Source organism: Mesocricetus auratus, unplaced genomic scaffold, assembly GCF_017639785.1.
Source record: "Mesocricetus auratus isolate SY011 unplaced genomic scaffold, BCM_Maur_2.0 Super-Scaffold_100007, whole genome shotgun sequence".
Classification (NCBI taxonomy): domain Eukaryota; kingdom Metazoa; phylum Chordata; class Mammalia; order Rodentia; family Cricetidae; genus Mesocricetus; species Mesocricetus auratus.
In genome coordinates, this window is record NW_024429191.1 from 87349611 (window position 1) to 87368510 (window position 18900).

Here is an 18900-nt window from a genome sequence, read left to right on the forward strand (position 1 = left end):
ACTTTCCATCCAAACACAAAAGAATATACTTTCTTTTCAGCACCACATGGAACCTTCTCTAAAATCAACCACATACTCCGCCACTTAGCAAACATCAACAAGTACAAAAAAATTATAATAAGCACCTGTTTCTTATCAGACCACCATGCTTTAAAGTTAGAATTCAACAACAACACAAATTGCAGAAAACCTACAAACTCATGGAAACTGAACATTGAGCAATTGCACCATTCCTGGATGAAGGAAGAAATTAAAGACTTCTAGAATTCAATAAGAATGAAAACACAACATACCCAAACTTACGGAACACTTTGAAAGTAGTGCTATGAGGCAAATTCATAGCAATAAGTGCCCACATGAAGAAACTGGAGAATAGTCACACTAGAGAATTAACAGAACACCTGAAAGCTCTAGAACAGAAAGAACCAAACTCAGCATGGAGGAGCAGATGCCAGGAAAAAATAAACCAAGGACTGAAATAAATAAAGTAGAAACTAGGAAAACAATACAAAGAATCAATGTAATGAAGAGTTGGTTCTTCAAGAAAATCAACAAAATAGTCAAACCTTTATCCAAACTTACCAAACAGCAGAGAGTGAACAACAAAAGGAGATCAAGGAGATACAAATTGGGAAAGAAGTCAAACCTTCACTATTTGCAGATGGTATGATAATTTATATAAGTGACCCAAAAAAACTCTACCAGGGAACTCCTACAGCTGATAAACACCTTCAGCAAAGTGACAGGATATAAGATTAACTCAAAAAAATCAGTAGTCCTACTATATACAGAAGATAAGTGGGCTGAGAAAGGAATCAGAGAAACATCACCCTTTACAAGTGCCACAAACAACATAAAATACCTTGGGATAACACTAACCAAACAAGTGAAAGATCTGTATAACAAGAACTTTGGGTCTTTAAAGAAAGAAATTAAAGAAGATACCAGAAAATGGAAAGATCTCCTATGCTCTTGGATAGGTAGGATCAATGTAGTAAAAATGTAATCTTGCCAAAAGCAATCTAGAGTTTCAATACAATCCCCATGAAAATTCCAGCACAATTCTTCACAGACCTTGAAAGAACAATTCTCAACTTTATATGGAAAAAAACAGACCCAGGATAGCAAAAACAACCCTGTACAATAAAGGAACTTCTGGAGGCATCACCATTCCTGACTTCAAGCTCTATTATAGAGCTATAGTCCTGAAAAAAGTTTGGTATTGACACAAAAATAGACAGGTAGACCAATGGAATCGAATTGAAAACCCTGATATGGACCAACACACCTACTTTGGAAATCAGTATGGTGTTTCCTCAGGAAAATGGGAATCAGTCTACCACAAGATTCAGCAATTCCAACTCTTAGGCATATATTCAAAAGATGCACATTCATACAACAAGGACATCAGTTCAACCATGTTCATAGCAGCATTATTTGTAATAGCTAGAATCTGGAAGCAACCTAGATGTCCCTCAACTGGGGAATGGATGCAGAAACTGTAGTACATTTACACAATGGAGTACTACTCAGCAGAAAATGAACAAACAAACAAACAAACAAACAAATAATGGAATCTTGAAATTCTCAGGCAAATGGATGGAACTAGAAGAAACCATCCTGAGTGAGGTAACCCAGTCACAAAAAGATGAACATGGTATGTACTCACTCATATATGAATTTTAGACATAGAGCAAAGGATTACCAGCCTACAATTAACACTGCCAGAGAAGCTAGGAAACAAGGAGGACCCTAAGAGAGGCATACATTGTTCCCCAAGAAGGAGCTAATTGGGAGTATGGGAAGAGGGGAGAGGGAGTTAGGAGAAAGATAAAGGGAGAAGAGGAGGAGAGAGGAGGACATGGGAGAGCAGGAAGATCAAGTCAGGGGAAGAACAGAGGAGAGCAAGAAAAAAGATACCATAATAGAGGTAGCCATTAGGGGTTTAAAAAGAAATCTGGCACTAGGGAAATATCCAGAAATCTACAAGGTTGACCGCAACTAACAATTTAAGCAATAATCGAGGGGCTACCTTAAATCCCCTTCTCCAAAAATGAAACTGATGACTACCTTATATGCCATCCTACAGCCTTCATCCAGTAACTGATGGAAGCAGAAGCAGACACCCACAGCTAAACACTGAGCTGAACGTGAATGCCAGTTTGGAGGTCTGATTAATCTATGGGGCCTCTGGTAGTGGATCATTATTTATTCCTAGTACACAAATGGACTTTGGGAGCCCACTCCACATGGAGGGATACTCTCTCAGTCTAGACACATGGGAGAGGGTCTAGGCCCTGCTCCAAAAGACATGACAGACTTTGAAGATTCCCCATGGAAGGCCTCACCCTCCCTGGGGAGCAGAAAGGGGATCGGATAAGGGCCTGGTGGGGGGCAGGGGAGGAGGGGAAGGAGAGGGAACTGGGATTGACATGTAAAACAATCTTGTTTCTAATTTAAATAAAAAAGGAAAGGGAAAAAAGATGATACCCCAAAATTATTTTTGAGAAACTACTCTCTCCCATTCTGAGAGCTGGTGAGACTTAAACAGCTCTTCCAGCTAAGTATCTTAGGCAATAACCAACAAGCTCCCCATGCCTTTTATCTTTGTCCTTCCTTCAGTGTGCTGTCAAACTGTGGTGTGATTGTTAGAATTCTGTCATCTTACATCATGACATGAGGGTTCACCTTCAGAAATGTCAGAGTCATTACTGAACATTTTAGGGTCGGAGGCTGGGCTCTGGCAGCCCTAATAAGCTAGGGCTATCAGCCCACCCCATGTGCCAACTAAAGAGACAAAGAATACTGAAAAGTAGAAAAGAAATGTTTGCTCAGTGCAGTTACACTGGGAAGACAGGAAAATGGGCAGGGTCTAGTCTGGGATACTGACATGAGGTTTAGGTCTCCACAGAGGGCAAGTGGTATGCATAACTAAGCAGGCATGGTCAAGATGTGGGCCATTATTGACCCATCATCATCTCAGCTCCTCTCTCCTGTGATGTAAGAACTGTGTGAAATTTCTGTCTGGGAGGACGAGATCGTTTTGTTTGGCATCAAGCTGCAGCCTTTCCTTCTTCCAACATCAGGTTTCTGTTGAAAGTTTAATTCTTTGGATATTCTTATTTTAATTATCTAACCAACTAAGGAAGGGATATAGATGTTTCAAGACTATCTCTTTTCCTGCCAGTCCTGTGTTCCTAGTACTTCAGAGAGCAAACTATCTCATAGTGCTGGTTTGATATATCTAGTCCACACACACCTGCATTCTTGCTTTAGGAACAGGCCTATCCCTTGTGGGAATCATTGTTGTGTGTTTGTTATCCTCCCAATAGTTCCTGCTCCCTGGGAATGTTCTTATGAGATATTGGATTATTTCCTCAAGAACTTGCTATTATGAGACAGAAAGTGAGGATAGTCAATGTATGCAAAGTCCATAAAATGTTAATCTTCTCTTTGATACATATGACATAAAGTGATATCAACATTCAACTTAAATTCATTACAAGGAGAAATGACGGACTTCTTCATGTGTACCAAGTGCTAGGCCAGTGGCTCTTTCCAAAATGAAGGTATAAATTCACTTTATTAGCTCATCTTTCAAAGTGTACTGCTAATGTTGACTGGCTTATGTGTTGTTATGTGTACATGTGTGAAGTTGTGTGAAAATGCAAGAATTTTAAAGTAAATTAATATTTTATTTTATTGAAAATATTAATATTATTTTCTTTAAAATGATATGTACAAAGTGTTTGAAAACCTGAGACCTACAGATCCAGTTCTCTAATGGTGATTTATTTGGTACATTGATATGCCATATCACTTTAATCCATGAATAATGAAAAGAAGTCTACATACTTTCTAGTTCTTATTACAGGAAGTCAGGTGTTGGACTATCCAGGAATGGAATTGTGTCAGCTTTTGAAAATTTTAGATTCTAGACTTTGGATCTTTAGATTTAATCTACATTTTTAATTTTTGTAAAAAATAAAATTGTAAAAGGGGACCACGACAGAGAATACACTGTACAAAGGTAAATAGCAGGTCTAAAAGAATGAATAGAAGCACAAGGAAAGATTTTAAAGAGTCAGCGGACCAAAGAAGTGTGATGCAAAACTGTGTCTTCTATATACGACAGAAGTATACTTGCTTAAACAAGACCTGAGCAATGACATATGAGTTGACATGCCAACAGAAGAGGGGAAATCTCACAAGGCTGCACCCTAAGATGAAGAGCTAGAGGCAATTCATTTACTGGGAGAGGGAGAATCAATCTTCCCCAGGGATTAGCCCTCCATAGATTATCCAATCCCAAGTGGTCAATGCTAAACACATACACATATGGGCAACACTAAGTGGACTCAACAGTTTGTACCTATTATATATACATACATTCATTCATATATAAGCCTCGGAGTGTGAAAAGGAGGTATTATGACATTTTTGGATGAATTATTTTCTTTCAATTAGGAAACAATTCATCCAAAAGATATATAATATTCTACTTTGAAGAAGATTTAAAGTAATGTTATACTCTGAAAACCATTGTACTTTCCAAGTAACTTTGAAGTAAAATCATTCTGCATTTTAAAAGTAAGTTTTCTGAATTGGTGGGTTACAATGTAATGGTATGTTTCAGTGCTTCTCCCTACCCCAGAGGAAAAATATTTTTGCACTTACAGCATTAAAAATACAATGACAGAATTCTTAAAGTCCCCTACCCACCCTTTCTTACTTTGTAATCACTGACACTACTCATGGCGATATGTGGTGAAATGCTGCATGCAACAAGCAATAGGAACAGGACACCTTCCAGTATCCCAAACCAGAGTATTATGAGGTCCTGCAAATACAAACAGAACTTTAGTGTAAAATCAAAGTATCATCTATTAAAGTGAAAACTATATTCATTATTTATCATGAGACTTCAACTCAAAGAACAAAAGAAGCAAGGATTATTTCAGGACCTACTTGGTAGAGTATATATCAAAAGCAAAAATAAAACAAAAAACAAGCAGAGGAGACTTGGAAGAGATACCTGCATAGTCATATTAATATAGCATCATTAAAATAACCAAGAGGTTAAAATAACTCAAATGCTGTTAGTAGATGTCTGAGGAAACAAAACTAAATAAGCACAAATATGCATAGCGAATCCTGTTCAACTTTAAAGGGAAGAAAATCTTGTCAAATATTTCAAGATAAATCTGCTTGGAAAATATAGTATTAAATGAAATATACCAGACAAAAAGTTCAAATATTGTGTATTTTCATTATACGATATACCTAAAGTAGTCACATTTCTAGAAACAGAAAGCAAGAAGGTGGAGAGGAGCTGAGAGAAGAATTAAGAGGTAGTAAAAATTAAATTGCTATTTAGATACAGAGGTTCACCCTTCTTGGATGAAAAAATTCTGGATATCAAGTTCACAGCAGTATGGATATACTTAAAATCAATTTAAGATGTTCTGTTTTATGTTATGTGTTTCAAATGATGCTGAACAGTTATAGCAACTCAGGAATTGTGAACCTTGGTTAACAGCTATGTTATGTCTTTTTCAGCAAACTAGAGGTTGACAGGAAGATAGACCTCAGTAACTGGGTGTATATCTTCAGTAACTCAGACAGGAAGATAGACCTCAGTAACTGGGTGTATATCTTCAGTAACTCAGACAGGAAGATAGACCTCAGTAACTGGGTGTATATCTTCAGTAACTCAGACAGGAAGATAGACCTCAGTAACTGGGTGTATATCTTCAGTAACTCAGACAGGAAGATAGACCTCAGTAACTGGGTGTATATCTTCAGTAACTCAGACAGGAAGATAGACCTCAGTAACTGGGTGTATATCTTCAGTAACTCAGAACTGTAAAAGAAACTTGACGTCACTCAACCTACCTTGGAGATAAAATATAAACCATTACTCCTAAATATGCCCCAAAATAGAACTATCCCATGGAAATAATAGCAGAAAACACGGGCCTGTCTTTCAATAGTTCTACAGTTCTCAAACTATGGTTTTGGTGTCTATGTCTACAGGTTCCAATGTTTCTCTAGTAAGAAAATGTGTTTCCCAGTGTCATTATAGGAATGAAGATGAGTGCCACTGGAGGTGGCACAGGGTGCCACAAAGTGTATCTGTCCATTCTGATTCTGAGAAAACTGGAAATAAAAACTGTAAAAGAGGACACAAAGGGTGGGGGTGGCTAGAGAGATGCTCAGCAGCTAAAGAGCACATGTTGCTCTTACAGAAAACCCATGTTCAGCTCCCCACAATCATGGGCCTTACAACTGTCTATAACTACAGTTTCCTGGGATCTGATGCCCTCTGATGTATGCATCTAGCACACAGATATACCTGTAAGCAAAACACTCGTGCACATGGTTTTTTAAAGTGAAAAAAATCAAGACATTGTTAAGAACTGCTTCATCTGTCCATGTTTTCTTTTGCCCCTTGGGAGGCTGGTGATCAACCCCAGCAGGACCCTAAACATGCTAAAAATAACTCCAAGCTACATTCCCCAGGCCCTGGTTTTAATCTTCAAAGAGTCCCCTTAAATCTCCATTTCTTGAATCATCCGTATACTCCTTGATCATATGGCCATGAGTATAATATTTTAGTTCATAGGTATGACACACATATATATGCATATATATGTATATATTCATTATTGACCTATCAAGTAAATTCCATCCCATTTTTCCATTATCTGCAGAAAATCCACACTAGCATGTACTCCCAGCACTGCTGATTCAGTGGAAGCCAATTTGACACATTTTTCATAAACCAAGGTTACCGGTAGCTGGTGCATTATTAATCTTGTTTCTGATATGAAACATCTTGAGTGAGTTTTTTGTTTGTTTGTTTGTTTTCGAGACATGGTTTCTCTGTATTGTTTTGGAGGCTGTCCTGGAACTCACTATGGAGATCAGGCTGGCCTTGAACTTACAGAGATCCGCCTACCTCTGCCTCCCGAGTGCTGGGATTAAAGGCATGCCCCACCAACGCCCAGCTTTGAGTCAGTTTTAAACGTCTCTCTTGTAGCCAAACAGAAAATGATAACCACCATAAATACTTAAAATAGAGAGGAGACAATCATCAAGTGGTTACATAGGTGATGACTGTGCAACAAAATGATGAAATGGGAAAACACTGTACAGATAGCTTTGCATTTTTGAGATGTTCTTTGTCAGTTGTTAGCCTTATTTCCAGTACAGCCGAGTCCTCCATAGAAAGACCCTACCTATGTTGATATCGTGCAGTGCTCTCCATACCTTTTCCTATAGAAGTTTCATGGCTTTGGGTTTTATGTTGAGATCATACATCCATTTGGTGTTGATTTTAGTGCAGAATGAGAGATTAGTTTCATTCTTCTCCGTGCAGATATGCTGTTTTTCATCAACATTTGTTGAAAATGCTCTTTTCTACAGTGTGAATTCTTGTTATTTTTGTCAAGATGAGATGGCTGAGGTTGTATCAATTTGTCTCCAGTTCTTCTATCCACTGATCTGAATGTCTGTTATCATGCTAACACCATGCTGTTGTTATTACTAAGGCTCTGCAGTGTAACTTGAATCACGTATAATGGAACCCCTGGCAGTGTTAATTTTACTCATAATGGCTTTGCCTATGTGGGGTCTTTGTGTTTCTATCTGATTTTTAACACCATTGCACTGTTTCTGTTAAGAGGGGGCAAGGAATTTAGCTGAGATTGAATTGAACCTCAAGATTACTTTTGGTAGGATGGCTATATTCATTATTAATTCTTCAAGTAAACCTATGGGCAGGGAATACTTCCCATTTTCTAATGTCTTCCTTAGTTCATTTTAAATGAAACTGAGGGTAGAGAATTTCATACTAAGTACGGCTTTTGCCTCATTTCCACTGCTCACTCTACATCTCCAACTCCTCCCATGTCCCTCTGATTTCACCTCAAATCTGTTACCTCCTCTCTAATTATTATGGTTACACCACACACATACACACACACACACACACACACACACAAAATATATACATAAAACCTACTGAGTACATTAAGCATTTAGTGCTGTTCCTATGTGCATGTGTTTAAGGCTGGCCAATCAGGGAATTTCCCACTGGATAAAACATACTTTGTTCAATGTGTAAAATTTTTATTATAGAGGTTTTTCACTTCTTTGGCTAGGTTTACTCCATTTTATGTTTTTTAAGAATTATTAGATGGGCAGTGGTAGCACATAACTTTAATCCCAGCAATCAGAGGGCAGAAGTAGACAGATCTCTATGAGGTTGAGGTCAGCCTGGCCTATAGAGTAAGTTCCATGACAGCCAGGGTTACAAAGAAAAACCCTGTCTTGAAAATCAAAACAGAAGTATTTTTAAAAGAATTATTTATTTATATATTTTATATCTATGGGTCCTTTCCTTATGTAAACCTACACAACAGAAGAGAACATCAGACCCCAATATAGGAAGTTGTAAGATGCCATGTGGGTGCTGGGAATTGAACCCAGGTTCTCTGGAAGAGCAGTCAGTGCCCTTAACCACTGATCCATCTCTCCAGCCCTCATTTCATGGTTTTGAGACTACTATGAGTGGGATTATTTTCCTTAATTCCATTATTATTAGCAATAATAGTAGTAGTGGTGGTAGTGGTGGTGGTGGTGGTGGTATTTGTATGTGGTCTATCTGCATGAATGAGTGTAAGCCACATCAGCAGAGGACAACTTCATGGAGTCAGTTCTCTCCTTTCGCCTTTATGTAAATTCTAAGGGTTAAACTCATGCCACCAAGTTTTCATTGCAAAGCTTTTGCCATGTCTCTGGCAAGATGATGAAGTCTTTAGGGTCTCTTATATGCAAAATCAAATCATCTTTAAATAAGAAAACTGACTTCTTCCTTCCTTATTTGCATCACTTACTTGTTTCAACTGCTTTAGTGCTCTAGCTACAACTTGAAGTATTATATTGGGTAAGAGTGGAAAAAGTGGGCACACCCTTGTCTTGTTGCTGACTTAAATGAAAATACTTTGAATTCATCTCCTTTTAACATGATGTTGGCTGTAGGTTCGTCATAAATACACCTTATTATATAGAGATATGTTGCCTATGTTCCTAATCTCTCTAGCATTTTCACAATTATTCCTTTTATTTTTTGACATTCTAACATAATTATATTATTTACCCCTTCCCTTTCCTGCCTCCAAATCCTTCCATAATATCCCTCCTTGCTCTCTTTCAAATTTGTGGCCTCTCTTTCATAATTGTTGGTATGTACATATATGTGTGTGTGCGTGCACATATGTATTTCTAAATACATAAATAAAACCCACTCAATCTACATACTATTAATTGTATACATATGTTTTCAGAGTTGAGAGTTTGGTATTGGATAATCAACTGGTGTGCTCTTACCTGGGGAAGACTATTTCTCCTGCTCTCAACATTCCTTAGTTGTCTGTATTTCTCTGTGTAGGGTTGAGCTCCCCACCCACCCCACCCATGTTAGCACATCTACTGATATTGTCTTTATTCAGCTCATAATGGAAGATGTTAGAGTTTGTCAAAGACATTTCATTTTCTGCAACTATTAAGATGATTGTGTAACTTCTATTCTTGAGGCCACTTATATTATTAATTTTATTCATATCTTTGACCATCCCTGAATCTCTGAAATGAAGTCACATTGATCATAATCCTTTAAATCTGTTTCTGAATTTGTTTTGTGAATACTTTATTGAGAATTTCTACATGTATGCTCATCAAAGAGATTATTCATCTATGGTTTTCTTATTTTGTTGTTCTTTCTCTATGTGGTTTTGGTACTGGCATAATGGTGGCTTCATAAAAAGAGACTGGAAGCAGCTTTCTCATCTCTTCTGTTTTTGGATAATCTGATAAGCTTTGGCTTTAATTCTTCTTCAAAGATCTTGTAGAATTCTCCACTGAGAACTAGACTCTTTTTAGCCATAAGGTTTTTGTTACTCCTTCAATTTTATTGTTTGTAATAGATACATTTAAATTATTTATGTCATTTTGGTATAACATAGGCATCTATAAATTCTTCCATCCTTTGTCATGAGCTGTTGTGGGCCATGACACAATTATAGCAGATGATAACCGATCAACCAGATCAACTAATCTGATGGAGGAAATTCATAAGCAGGGCTTATGAAAATATTGCCCATAAATACTGAAAGCTACTGTCTGTAAGCTCACATGTGCAAAGACAGCTATGGTAATTCCCCAATATCTTCACTGTACTGTGTAATCTCATAGGATTTGTATATGTAATCTCATGATTAATCTCAATCTTATGAGCATATATATCTGTGGATGGCCAGGGAGATGACATATTAATTATATGAATTATGTATGTATTGATGTATAGAAAATATACAAGGATATGTTTCATAACTAGATCTATTGTCTCACAATGTCTGTAAGACACTTAATAGCCTGCTTTGTTCCTTTTACTAAGACCAAGATAAGAAAACAATTTCTTCCCAGTCTAAGAAAAGCTACACACAATTAGCTCCTTTTTACCTCAGAGCAAGTTCAAACTGGACTAAATGTTTCTGTATATGAATCATAAGTTAAAAACTTTACAGATATGCACAAGGTCAGAGTTGCAAATTCCAAACAAGGTTATTAACACAAAGCATCCTAAAACACTATGTCAGCTTCTCTAAGCTTGGCTGAGAACACAAGCCATTGGCCCCTCTCTACTAAATTCCTTAGCAATTAACACTCTACACAAACTTTTAGCTTATATATTTAGCCACACTTAAAATATGTAGACTAGTACATGAATTCTTTGCCTCCTCCTTAAAACTTCTCTTTGATTTAGTTTCTTCCCTGTTTCTGTGGCCACTTCCCCTTTAAGACATAGCCAGAACTTTTTATGGTCACAGTTGCACCATCCATAAAGATAGCTAACAAGTTATTACTTTGTGTGACTCTTATCTGTCTGCAACATTTCCATTGCCAAAGTATTGTATAAAAACTATAGACTTTTAAAACTGGAGAAAAATAAAGAATATAACTTGATCTGTATGTGTGTGTGAGTTCATTCTATATTTCCCAGATACGAAGTTCCCTTTGATAAATTGGAGCTTCTGACCTGAACCCTGAAGGAAATTTACAGAGCTGGACTCTACAGGCTCCTGTTAGTCCTTGATGAAGAATATAAACTAAAACTACTTGGAGTTTGGATTTCACCACGGTTAGAATAGCTACTTTTAAGAAAACAAAGAACAAGTGGTGGAAAGGAAATGGGAGACAGGCATCTTTATTCACTGTTGGTGGGAGTTTAAACTGGTGAGGCTACTATAGATAACAGTGTGGAGGTTTCTCAAAAAGTGAAAAGTAAAGCTACTACATGACCCAGACATACCAATCCTATAGAATTATCCAAACAACTCTAGACCTAACAGCAGAAAAAGTTATGTAGGTTACTATGGAAGAAAAGTCATCAATAGACCATGTTAGAAGATAGAACCACTCATGTAATAGTAGCAAGACTATTAAGGAAGTACTAATGACTTTGCCACTAGATTTGAGAGCTTCTCCATGGAAGGAAATTAAGTGACTGTTACCATAAATTTGGTCAAAAACCTAACTGTGGAGGTCACAGTACCTATGGGAAAATGAATGTAAAACTACTGATGCTTTGTCATAATGCCTTCTAAACATTACGTTTATACCCATAGACTAATTCTGCTCTCAGCTAGGGTCAGAGAAGTTTCTTTTTTGCAGGAGACATTTCTGCAGAGGCTCACAACTGTTCAAATTGCTGACCAACAATAAGTGACTACTGAATACTCCCTAAAGAACGCATCTATATCATCCCATCCCAGACCAAGGGAACAATCATAGAAGAGGGGGGTAGAGAGACTAGCAGTCAGAACAGAGAGAAGTGCTATGAAATTCTGTCTCCAGGTGAATCATAAGGCCACTGCAATCACAAACATAAAGTAGCTGTAGCTCTCTGAAAAGCTTCTACATATGGGGTAGGGTGTTGAGAGTACTGAGGAAAAGGGAGTCAACAGAGGGTAATTAAAGTGAATACAACCACAATGCAGCCTACACATAAATGAAATTATCAAAGTAAATTGAAATTTTCTGAAAAAAAAGAAATGGGAAGTTACGGTCACTTCTGGAATGGAATGACAAAGAAAGTAAGTATTGTAACTATAAAGCGCTGTAGGGTTTTCTCTGTTCTTCTATTTCTCATCAACACTTCCCTTCTATACACTTCGTCAGGATTGCAAAAAGACAGTCTATATCTATCACTCTGGTAATGCTGAGTAGTTGAAGGCATGAGTCAGATGACATACAAACTATGAGAACACAATAAAAATACTTAGAATAAACAATTAAATATGAACAATGTAGGCTCACTGCCAATTTTTTAATTGTTTGGGATAAACAAATGTAATACTTACTGATGAAAATGCAGCTTCCTCAATTCTAATATACTGTGTATGATTCAACATATGAAGGATCCCGTTACTGAGGACATTCATTAGGACAGGAAAGCAGTGTAGCCTCTTGGTATTACATACAACTGAAAACCTATAATCCTTCAAACAAATCAAAACAAACAAGTAAGATAAAATCCTTGGAAATAGATACTGCATGAGCATGTGTGAGTGCATGTGCATGTATAGGCACACACGTGAAGGTCTAGCAGTCACATTTTAGCTATGTGTTGATCTTCCAGCGAACCAGTTTATCTAAGCCTTCATTTTCTTATCTATGAAAGAGGCTTACAAATGGGTTCGCGCATGGTTTAAGTGAGACTATATATTGGATCCTTATACAGTTGATGGGACAGAACCAGAATCCACGTAATACTACATTTTACTAGTGAAACCAGTGTTGTATCACTTCATCCCTATTTTCCTGAGGAAGAAACTTCAACATGTGAGGTTCAAATCTGCCCTCACAAGGAGAAACTGAGCTTATGGTGAGGAAACAGATAGGAAATAAACATGGAATAAAAGAGATTCTAATAGTCTTTAATCCCAGCACTTGGGAGGCAGAGGATCTCTGTAAGTTAGAGGCCAGCATGGTCTACACAGTGAGAGCCAGGACAAGCTTCAAAGCTACAGAGAGAATCCCGGTCTTAAAAACCAAAGAAAGAGAGACAGAGATTGTCATGGCTACATTGCCATAGAATGTTTACAATTTCTAAAAAAAATACTACTATGTAATGTTTATGAAAACAATCATATAATCATCATATAGGTCAGTATTGTTTATATTGTACTAATACTATCAATAGTTTGTGTAGTAAATAGACAAGATACACCAAGTAGCTGTCAAATAGTTTCCCCAAGTTGACATAAAATGATGACATTTTTCACAATATATTAAGCCTGAGCTCAGTGGTAAACTTTTTAAGGTTTCTACTTTAGTTTTGTATTACTTGTAGCAGGAAAGAAAGGCATACTTTTGATTAGTTTTGTCTCTTTACTGAAATACAAATGAGACTCAAGTTTTTTCTTATAATTAGGATGTATTTGCAACAGATGTGCCCCTTGATAAATTTCCCTAATGGCTTATACTCAGTTTGAAATACATGGAGGTAGCACATGGAAAATACTTTTCAATTTCAGAATATAATGTATTTTTTCAATATATAAAATATCATTCACCTGACTGATGAATAAGATTAATTAAATTCATAATTACATTAACAATTCTGTGATAAAAAATAATTTAGTTTTGTCAATGCACCCATTCCCTTTTAATACAAAATTATTTAATTTAAAACAAAGATAGAAATTGTTTCACCAAAATATCATAGTTTATTCAATAGGGACTCATATATTTTGCTGAGTTGAGTCATTAATACAATTAAAATGTAGCCCTTTGATATTGTGCTTGAGTATGTGCTGTCATAAAGGCAAAAACCAAGAGGAAAGCATACCTTTTGTCTTCCAGAAACTATAATAGCTCCATTGTATGAGAGGCTTTCAGTACCATTTCTGTTTTCAAAGTCATCTACTTCCAAAACTATGTTTTGATGCTTCAGTGACTGTATAAAATCTTCAATATTTGATCCTAGTATGATTTCAATAAGAGAAGGCAATATAAAAGCAAGCAAAATTTTTATGAGCCCTACAAAGTTAACATTCCTAGAATTACATAAGAGGTGTACTTTATGAGTAACATAATAATACTATTGGTCTAAAAAGATAAATCACTCACTCATCCAACTTCTATTTTGTATATCTTATACTACATAACTAATATAAGTTAATATGTGATATATAAAACTATGTAATTCTATTTTATAATTTTTCCTTTAATATGTGTATAAATGTATAATTTTTGGAAAATTAATGAGAAATACTATAGATTATTCAGTCTTATAACATTTTTCTCTTTCCCCTATTCTTAAAAAATTAAATATAAGAATGCATATGCAATTAATGTTTCCACATTTGCATATATATTGTATAATATAACTTTATTGGGAAATTAAAAGGGTACCACTGTAAAATCAAAATATTTATATGTATTCTCAAAGAAGAAAATGGGTGAAATTACTAGAGAGAGAAATAAAAACTGAGAAAAAACCTGCAGCCTGGTGCACATGGGAGAAAAAGATATAATAGTAAACCAGTTTCCACAATACCAAAACTCAAGGGGATAACTGAATTATCAAAGCATCATGCTTGATGTCACAGCCAGGGTCCTTATTATCCAGCTAGACTTGAAACAAGATGAGCAGTCAGAGACCCTCCATGCTCCACACAACAACAGTTGCTATAGTCATCTCTGGGAAGAGTCCTCATTTCTAAGAGATGGTGTCTAACAAAAACTGCGGGGCAAGACTTGGAGTAACACCAAGCAACAATCAAAGAAAGGCAGAATGGAGAACTCAAGAGGCCCTTTCTTCTGCATAGAGCTTTAGAAGTGGAAAAATAGGATCAAACTTCAGACAAATCTGAGCTCCTCCAAGATGAGATGGGACACACATAGAATATGATGTTTCCGTGTCCCCTGGGGCAGTCACACATCACAACCTCATTCCAAGTAAGGGCACAATAATGGTAACTCACATTCATACACAGCCAAAGTTTGTCAATCTTTTCTCATACGAAAAGATTAATCATGGATAACAATCACATCAAGCTTAGAGGAAGAAGAAATATGACAGAATAAATTTCCAAAATACTTGACAACTAAGGACAAGGAGGGGGAACTAAGTGAATACAAGTGTATTGTCCTTGGGTTGGATGGAGAATACACTCTGAGAGGGCAACAATCTGATAGGTAAAGGACAATACTAAATGTCAGGAAATCATGTACAACTCAATACTTTACAGAAACAGGAAAATTTACTTCCCAGACCTGAAACGGAAAAGAATGAAGAATAAAAATGAAGACACTCTACAACCTTGAATCAAAAATGCCTGTGAAAGCTGGAATTCAAGAAATGATGACTACTATGAATGTTTTAACACCTTCAGAAGAAACATAAAATCTTTCCTTCATAGTTACTTAAAGAGTTATAAAACAGTTCCTCCCCACTAGGTGTGGTGGTGCACACTTTAGCCCCAGAACTCAGGAGGTAGAAGGGTCTCCATGAGCTAAGGACAACTTGGTACACAAAGTGAGTTTCAGAACAGCTAGGGCTGTTAAACAGAGAAACCCTGTCTCAGAAAACCAAAAAAAAAAAATCAAACAAAACAGTGACAAATATCCATGCTTTGATATAATAAATAAGTTTCCATCCAAAAGCATGAAGTGTAGACATGCCATCTCTGCATGTCAATCACTGTGTATTATATACATGATATAGGGTAAGTAACAAAGTCATGGTAACAGAGAGCTCTATAGATAGTAATAGAGATCTAAAGAGAGTCTTCGGCTATGATAAAGGGTTATTTCTCTCTGTCAGAACACCTATGGCTGTCAGGTTATAAAGGAGGGAGGCCAGATGGGACAGTGACAAGTTCCTTGTCCCTTGTTCCTACCAGCTTTGTCCTCTCTAAAATCAGAGAAACTGCACTGTTTCTCATGAGTCATTCTATAAGTGCACATTATTTTCTTCTGTCAAGATTTTTTGCCCCCTCATGTACTGTTTAACAGTTAAAGACTTATTTCTGCATTAAAATGCTGTTCACCTGTGTTATTGATGACCAATAGACTCGTTCGCAGACCCTCAGGGAGTTGTCCAGGGGATAGGAAATACAATTCTGTTTTAAATTCCCAGTTGTTTTTTTGCTCTATCACAGCATTAGCCATTTTTTCCGTAATCAATGGGAACAGTGCAATTCCAAGAATAAATAGACTAAACAATAAATAAAAGTTACCATAGGATTCGATAGCAATTTTTCCTCAGTAATATATTCTACAGTATTTGTTAGATATTAATTCTACTTTATACCAACCACAATTTTAAGTGCTAACATTCTAAAAGTAGTATCTCAACATGTCACAGCACTAAAAGGCATTGTTATATAAATGTTATTTAATCTCACTATGAAAATTAAACAGCATATATCCATATCCCAATCAAGAATTAATATACACACAATTCCATTGTCAGTAAAATCAACAATGCATTTATTTCTTGTCTAGCAGGAATGCTAGGTACTATGTTTTACTTTTAAATGTCCTTGTAGTTTAAACCCTTAAAAATTTTTATCTTAAAAGAAATTACATTACTCTGATACTCACAAGGTCAAAAATGCTTTTCTCTCTCGTTTTAGTTTGAGGATGCGAAGTCGCGCCATTGCACAGACCTGCATTCCCCAGAGTCTCATTGGGCTCACAGTTCTCTGTACTTCAGAAAGAGAAGGATAAGCTGGCTCCATTTCATGGAAGCTTTCTGTGTCTCTTATTGTTTCTCTTTTCTCAAAGTCTATATGGACATACACACAACAAAATTATACTAAGGCATAATGGACTTGTCTTCATAAAAATTTTAAATTAGTTTATGTCTGATCTTATCTTTATACTTTCATTCAAAGTAGTTATTTAAATAACATTTACAATATCTCATGAAGCTTATATACCATCACTGGCTTCACTATTTTCTTTTTATAGTTACATTTTATAACTTCCCACACAATGAAAATTTAAAAATTAATAATAGAATGATATAAAAACTCTATACAGTGTCTGAGAATATCTGCTAAATATATACCAAAAGAGGAACTTAGAAAGAGCAGACATTCAATTGTAATACTATTCTGAAGGAGTTAAAAATAATCCTCTTTATAGGGATCAGCAGTTGTTAATGCTTAAATACTTACTATGAAGGCATCGATAATTTGGACTTGTAAGGAAAAGATAGCTCTGAAAATTCTTAACATATCTATGCTATCCAGACCTGTGTGTGAGCTATAGACAGCATGGCTTGGGAAGAATCATCTAACTGTTCTTAAATCAGAAATCCTCATCTTGTAAAACGTTGTCTACTACATTTGTTGGAAGAATTACGACAGGAAGGATATATGGGTATATCCCAATCTACATCCACATTGTTTAAACTACCTGTAAAAGGAAGAGCTCCAAAATAACAGCTATTATATCCCATTAAACTACCTGGAAGTAGGTAAGAATTCTCTCCATTCAGGCCTTTCTCTTAACAAGCAAGAAACAATTTTTGTAAGAAGTGATGTTCACAATTTCAAAGTGTCCAGGAAACAGCACTGCTGCCATACCATGTAGTTCAAATCAGCACTAAGAATGGGCCTGTGGCTAGCTGTACTGAGGATATCAGGCAACCTAACAGCCAAAGTCAGACAATAGAGCCAAATTTACAGTGTCTCACACTCCTTGAAAAGTCATAAAAGCTAGATTGATACATGACCATTTACTAATTGATTCTGTGACTTATACAAATCATTTTACTTTGTTTGGTAGTTGATTCTCCTTCCATGTTCATGAAGACTTCATTCAGAGTTGGCATGGAAACTTCGTAATTCATCAAGCCCTGGCCAGAATATTTATCAAGATCCCTGAAGAAGTCTAAGTCAAAAGAAGGAATTTATAAAATTTTAAAACAATATAAATATATTTTCCCTAGTAAATTAGTATTTGTCTTAAATATTATATTTAATAATATTCAGAAATTTCATATCTTTTGAATATAATCATAATTTAAAGGGAAAAACCACCCTCAGAAACTATTATGCCAAACTTTATCTTCAAGGTGTTTCACTCTTATAGTCTTAGAGGAAATACAAGCAGTCATAAAGACTATGACCATCATACAAGAAACCCTGTGTAAGACTCTGCCCATATCTGGGCTTATTTTTGCATGTGTGTAACACTTGCAACTGCTCCTACAAAGGCTACCCCTTTTACTTATGCTCTGAATTTTATCCCCCAAGGGCCTCCCAAGGTGATCTCCTCTCTCTTCCATCATAATTTTCTTCTTTACCTGCTGGGTCACACAGAATGCTACTATATCCACCAAACAAAGACAAATAATAGCTTCCCAACCCTCTCTGTATACATGTTTGTCTCCAAAAGTTTGTCCACATTTAATCTGTCACAGTTTACAAACAGCTCAGGTCCACATGTTGTCATTTCCCTCCACAAAAGCTGCTCTATCTTAGGTGACCTTCATAATTTAAATTTGATGAACAAATCTTTATTTCTCTTATATTATTTTCAAATATAATATTTTCATTTATTCTTTGAAAATTATACATGCATGCAAGGTATTTCCATATTCTGGTCCATTCTTCCCTAACCTGGCTCCCCAACCCCCCCACCCCACCATATCCCATTTTTTAATTTAGTCTTAAATTCGTCTTTTTTCCTTGTATTCCTTCTTCCTTTATTCATTGTTCTTTCTTCTTTTCTTTTGGTCTTTAACAAAGCAGTTTACTTGTGCTGTGGATACAGCTCAGAAAAAAAAAAAGTTACTAATCACGTCCCATTTCCATC

At 36.2% G+C, this 18900-nt stretch overlaps 1 protein-coding gene across 2 annotated transcripts in view; it reads right to left on the bottom strand.

The window, feature by feature from the left end:
* LOC101833744 (ATP-binding cassette sub-family A member 6) overlaps positions 1–18900 on the bottom strand; it is a 70525-nt gene that overhangs the window by 20643 nt on the left and 30982 nt on the right. For both annotated transcript variants that reach the window (XM_005069973.4, XM_013113399.3), the window contains exons 18-23: positions 17857–17973; positions 16678–16861; positions 16122–16288; positions 13916–14049; positions 12426–12563; positions 4733–4840 (exon numbers count right to left, since the gene is read on the bottom strand). In XM_005069973.4, coding sequence (XP_005070030.2) covers positions 4733–4840; positions 12426–12563; positions 13916–14049; positions 16122–16288; positions 16678–16861; positions 17857–17973 — 848 coding nt within the window. The remainder of the gene's footprint in view (positions 1–4732; positions 4841–12425; positions 12564–13915; positions 14050–16121; positions 16289–16677; positions 16862–17856; positions 17974–18900) is intronic.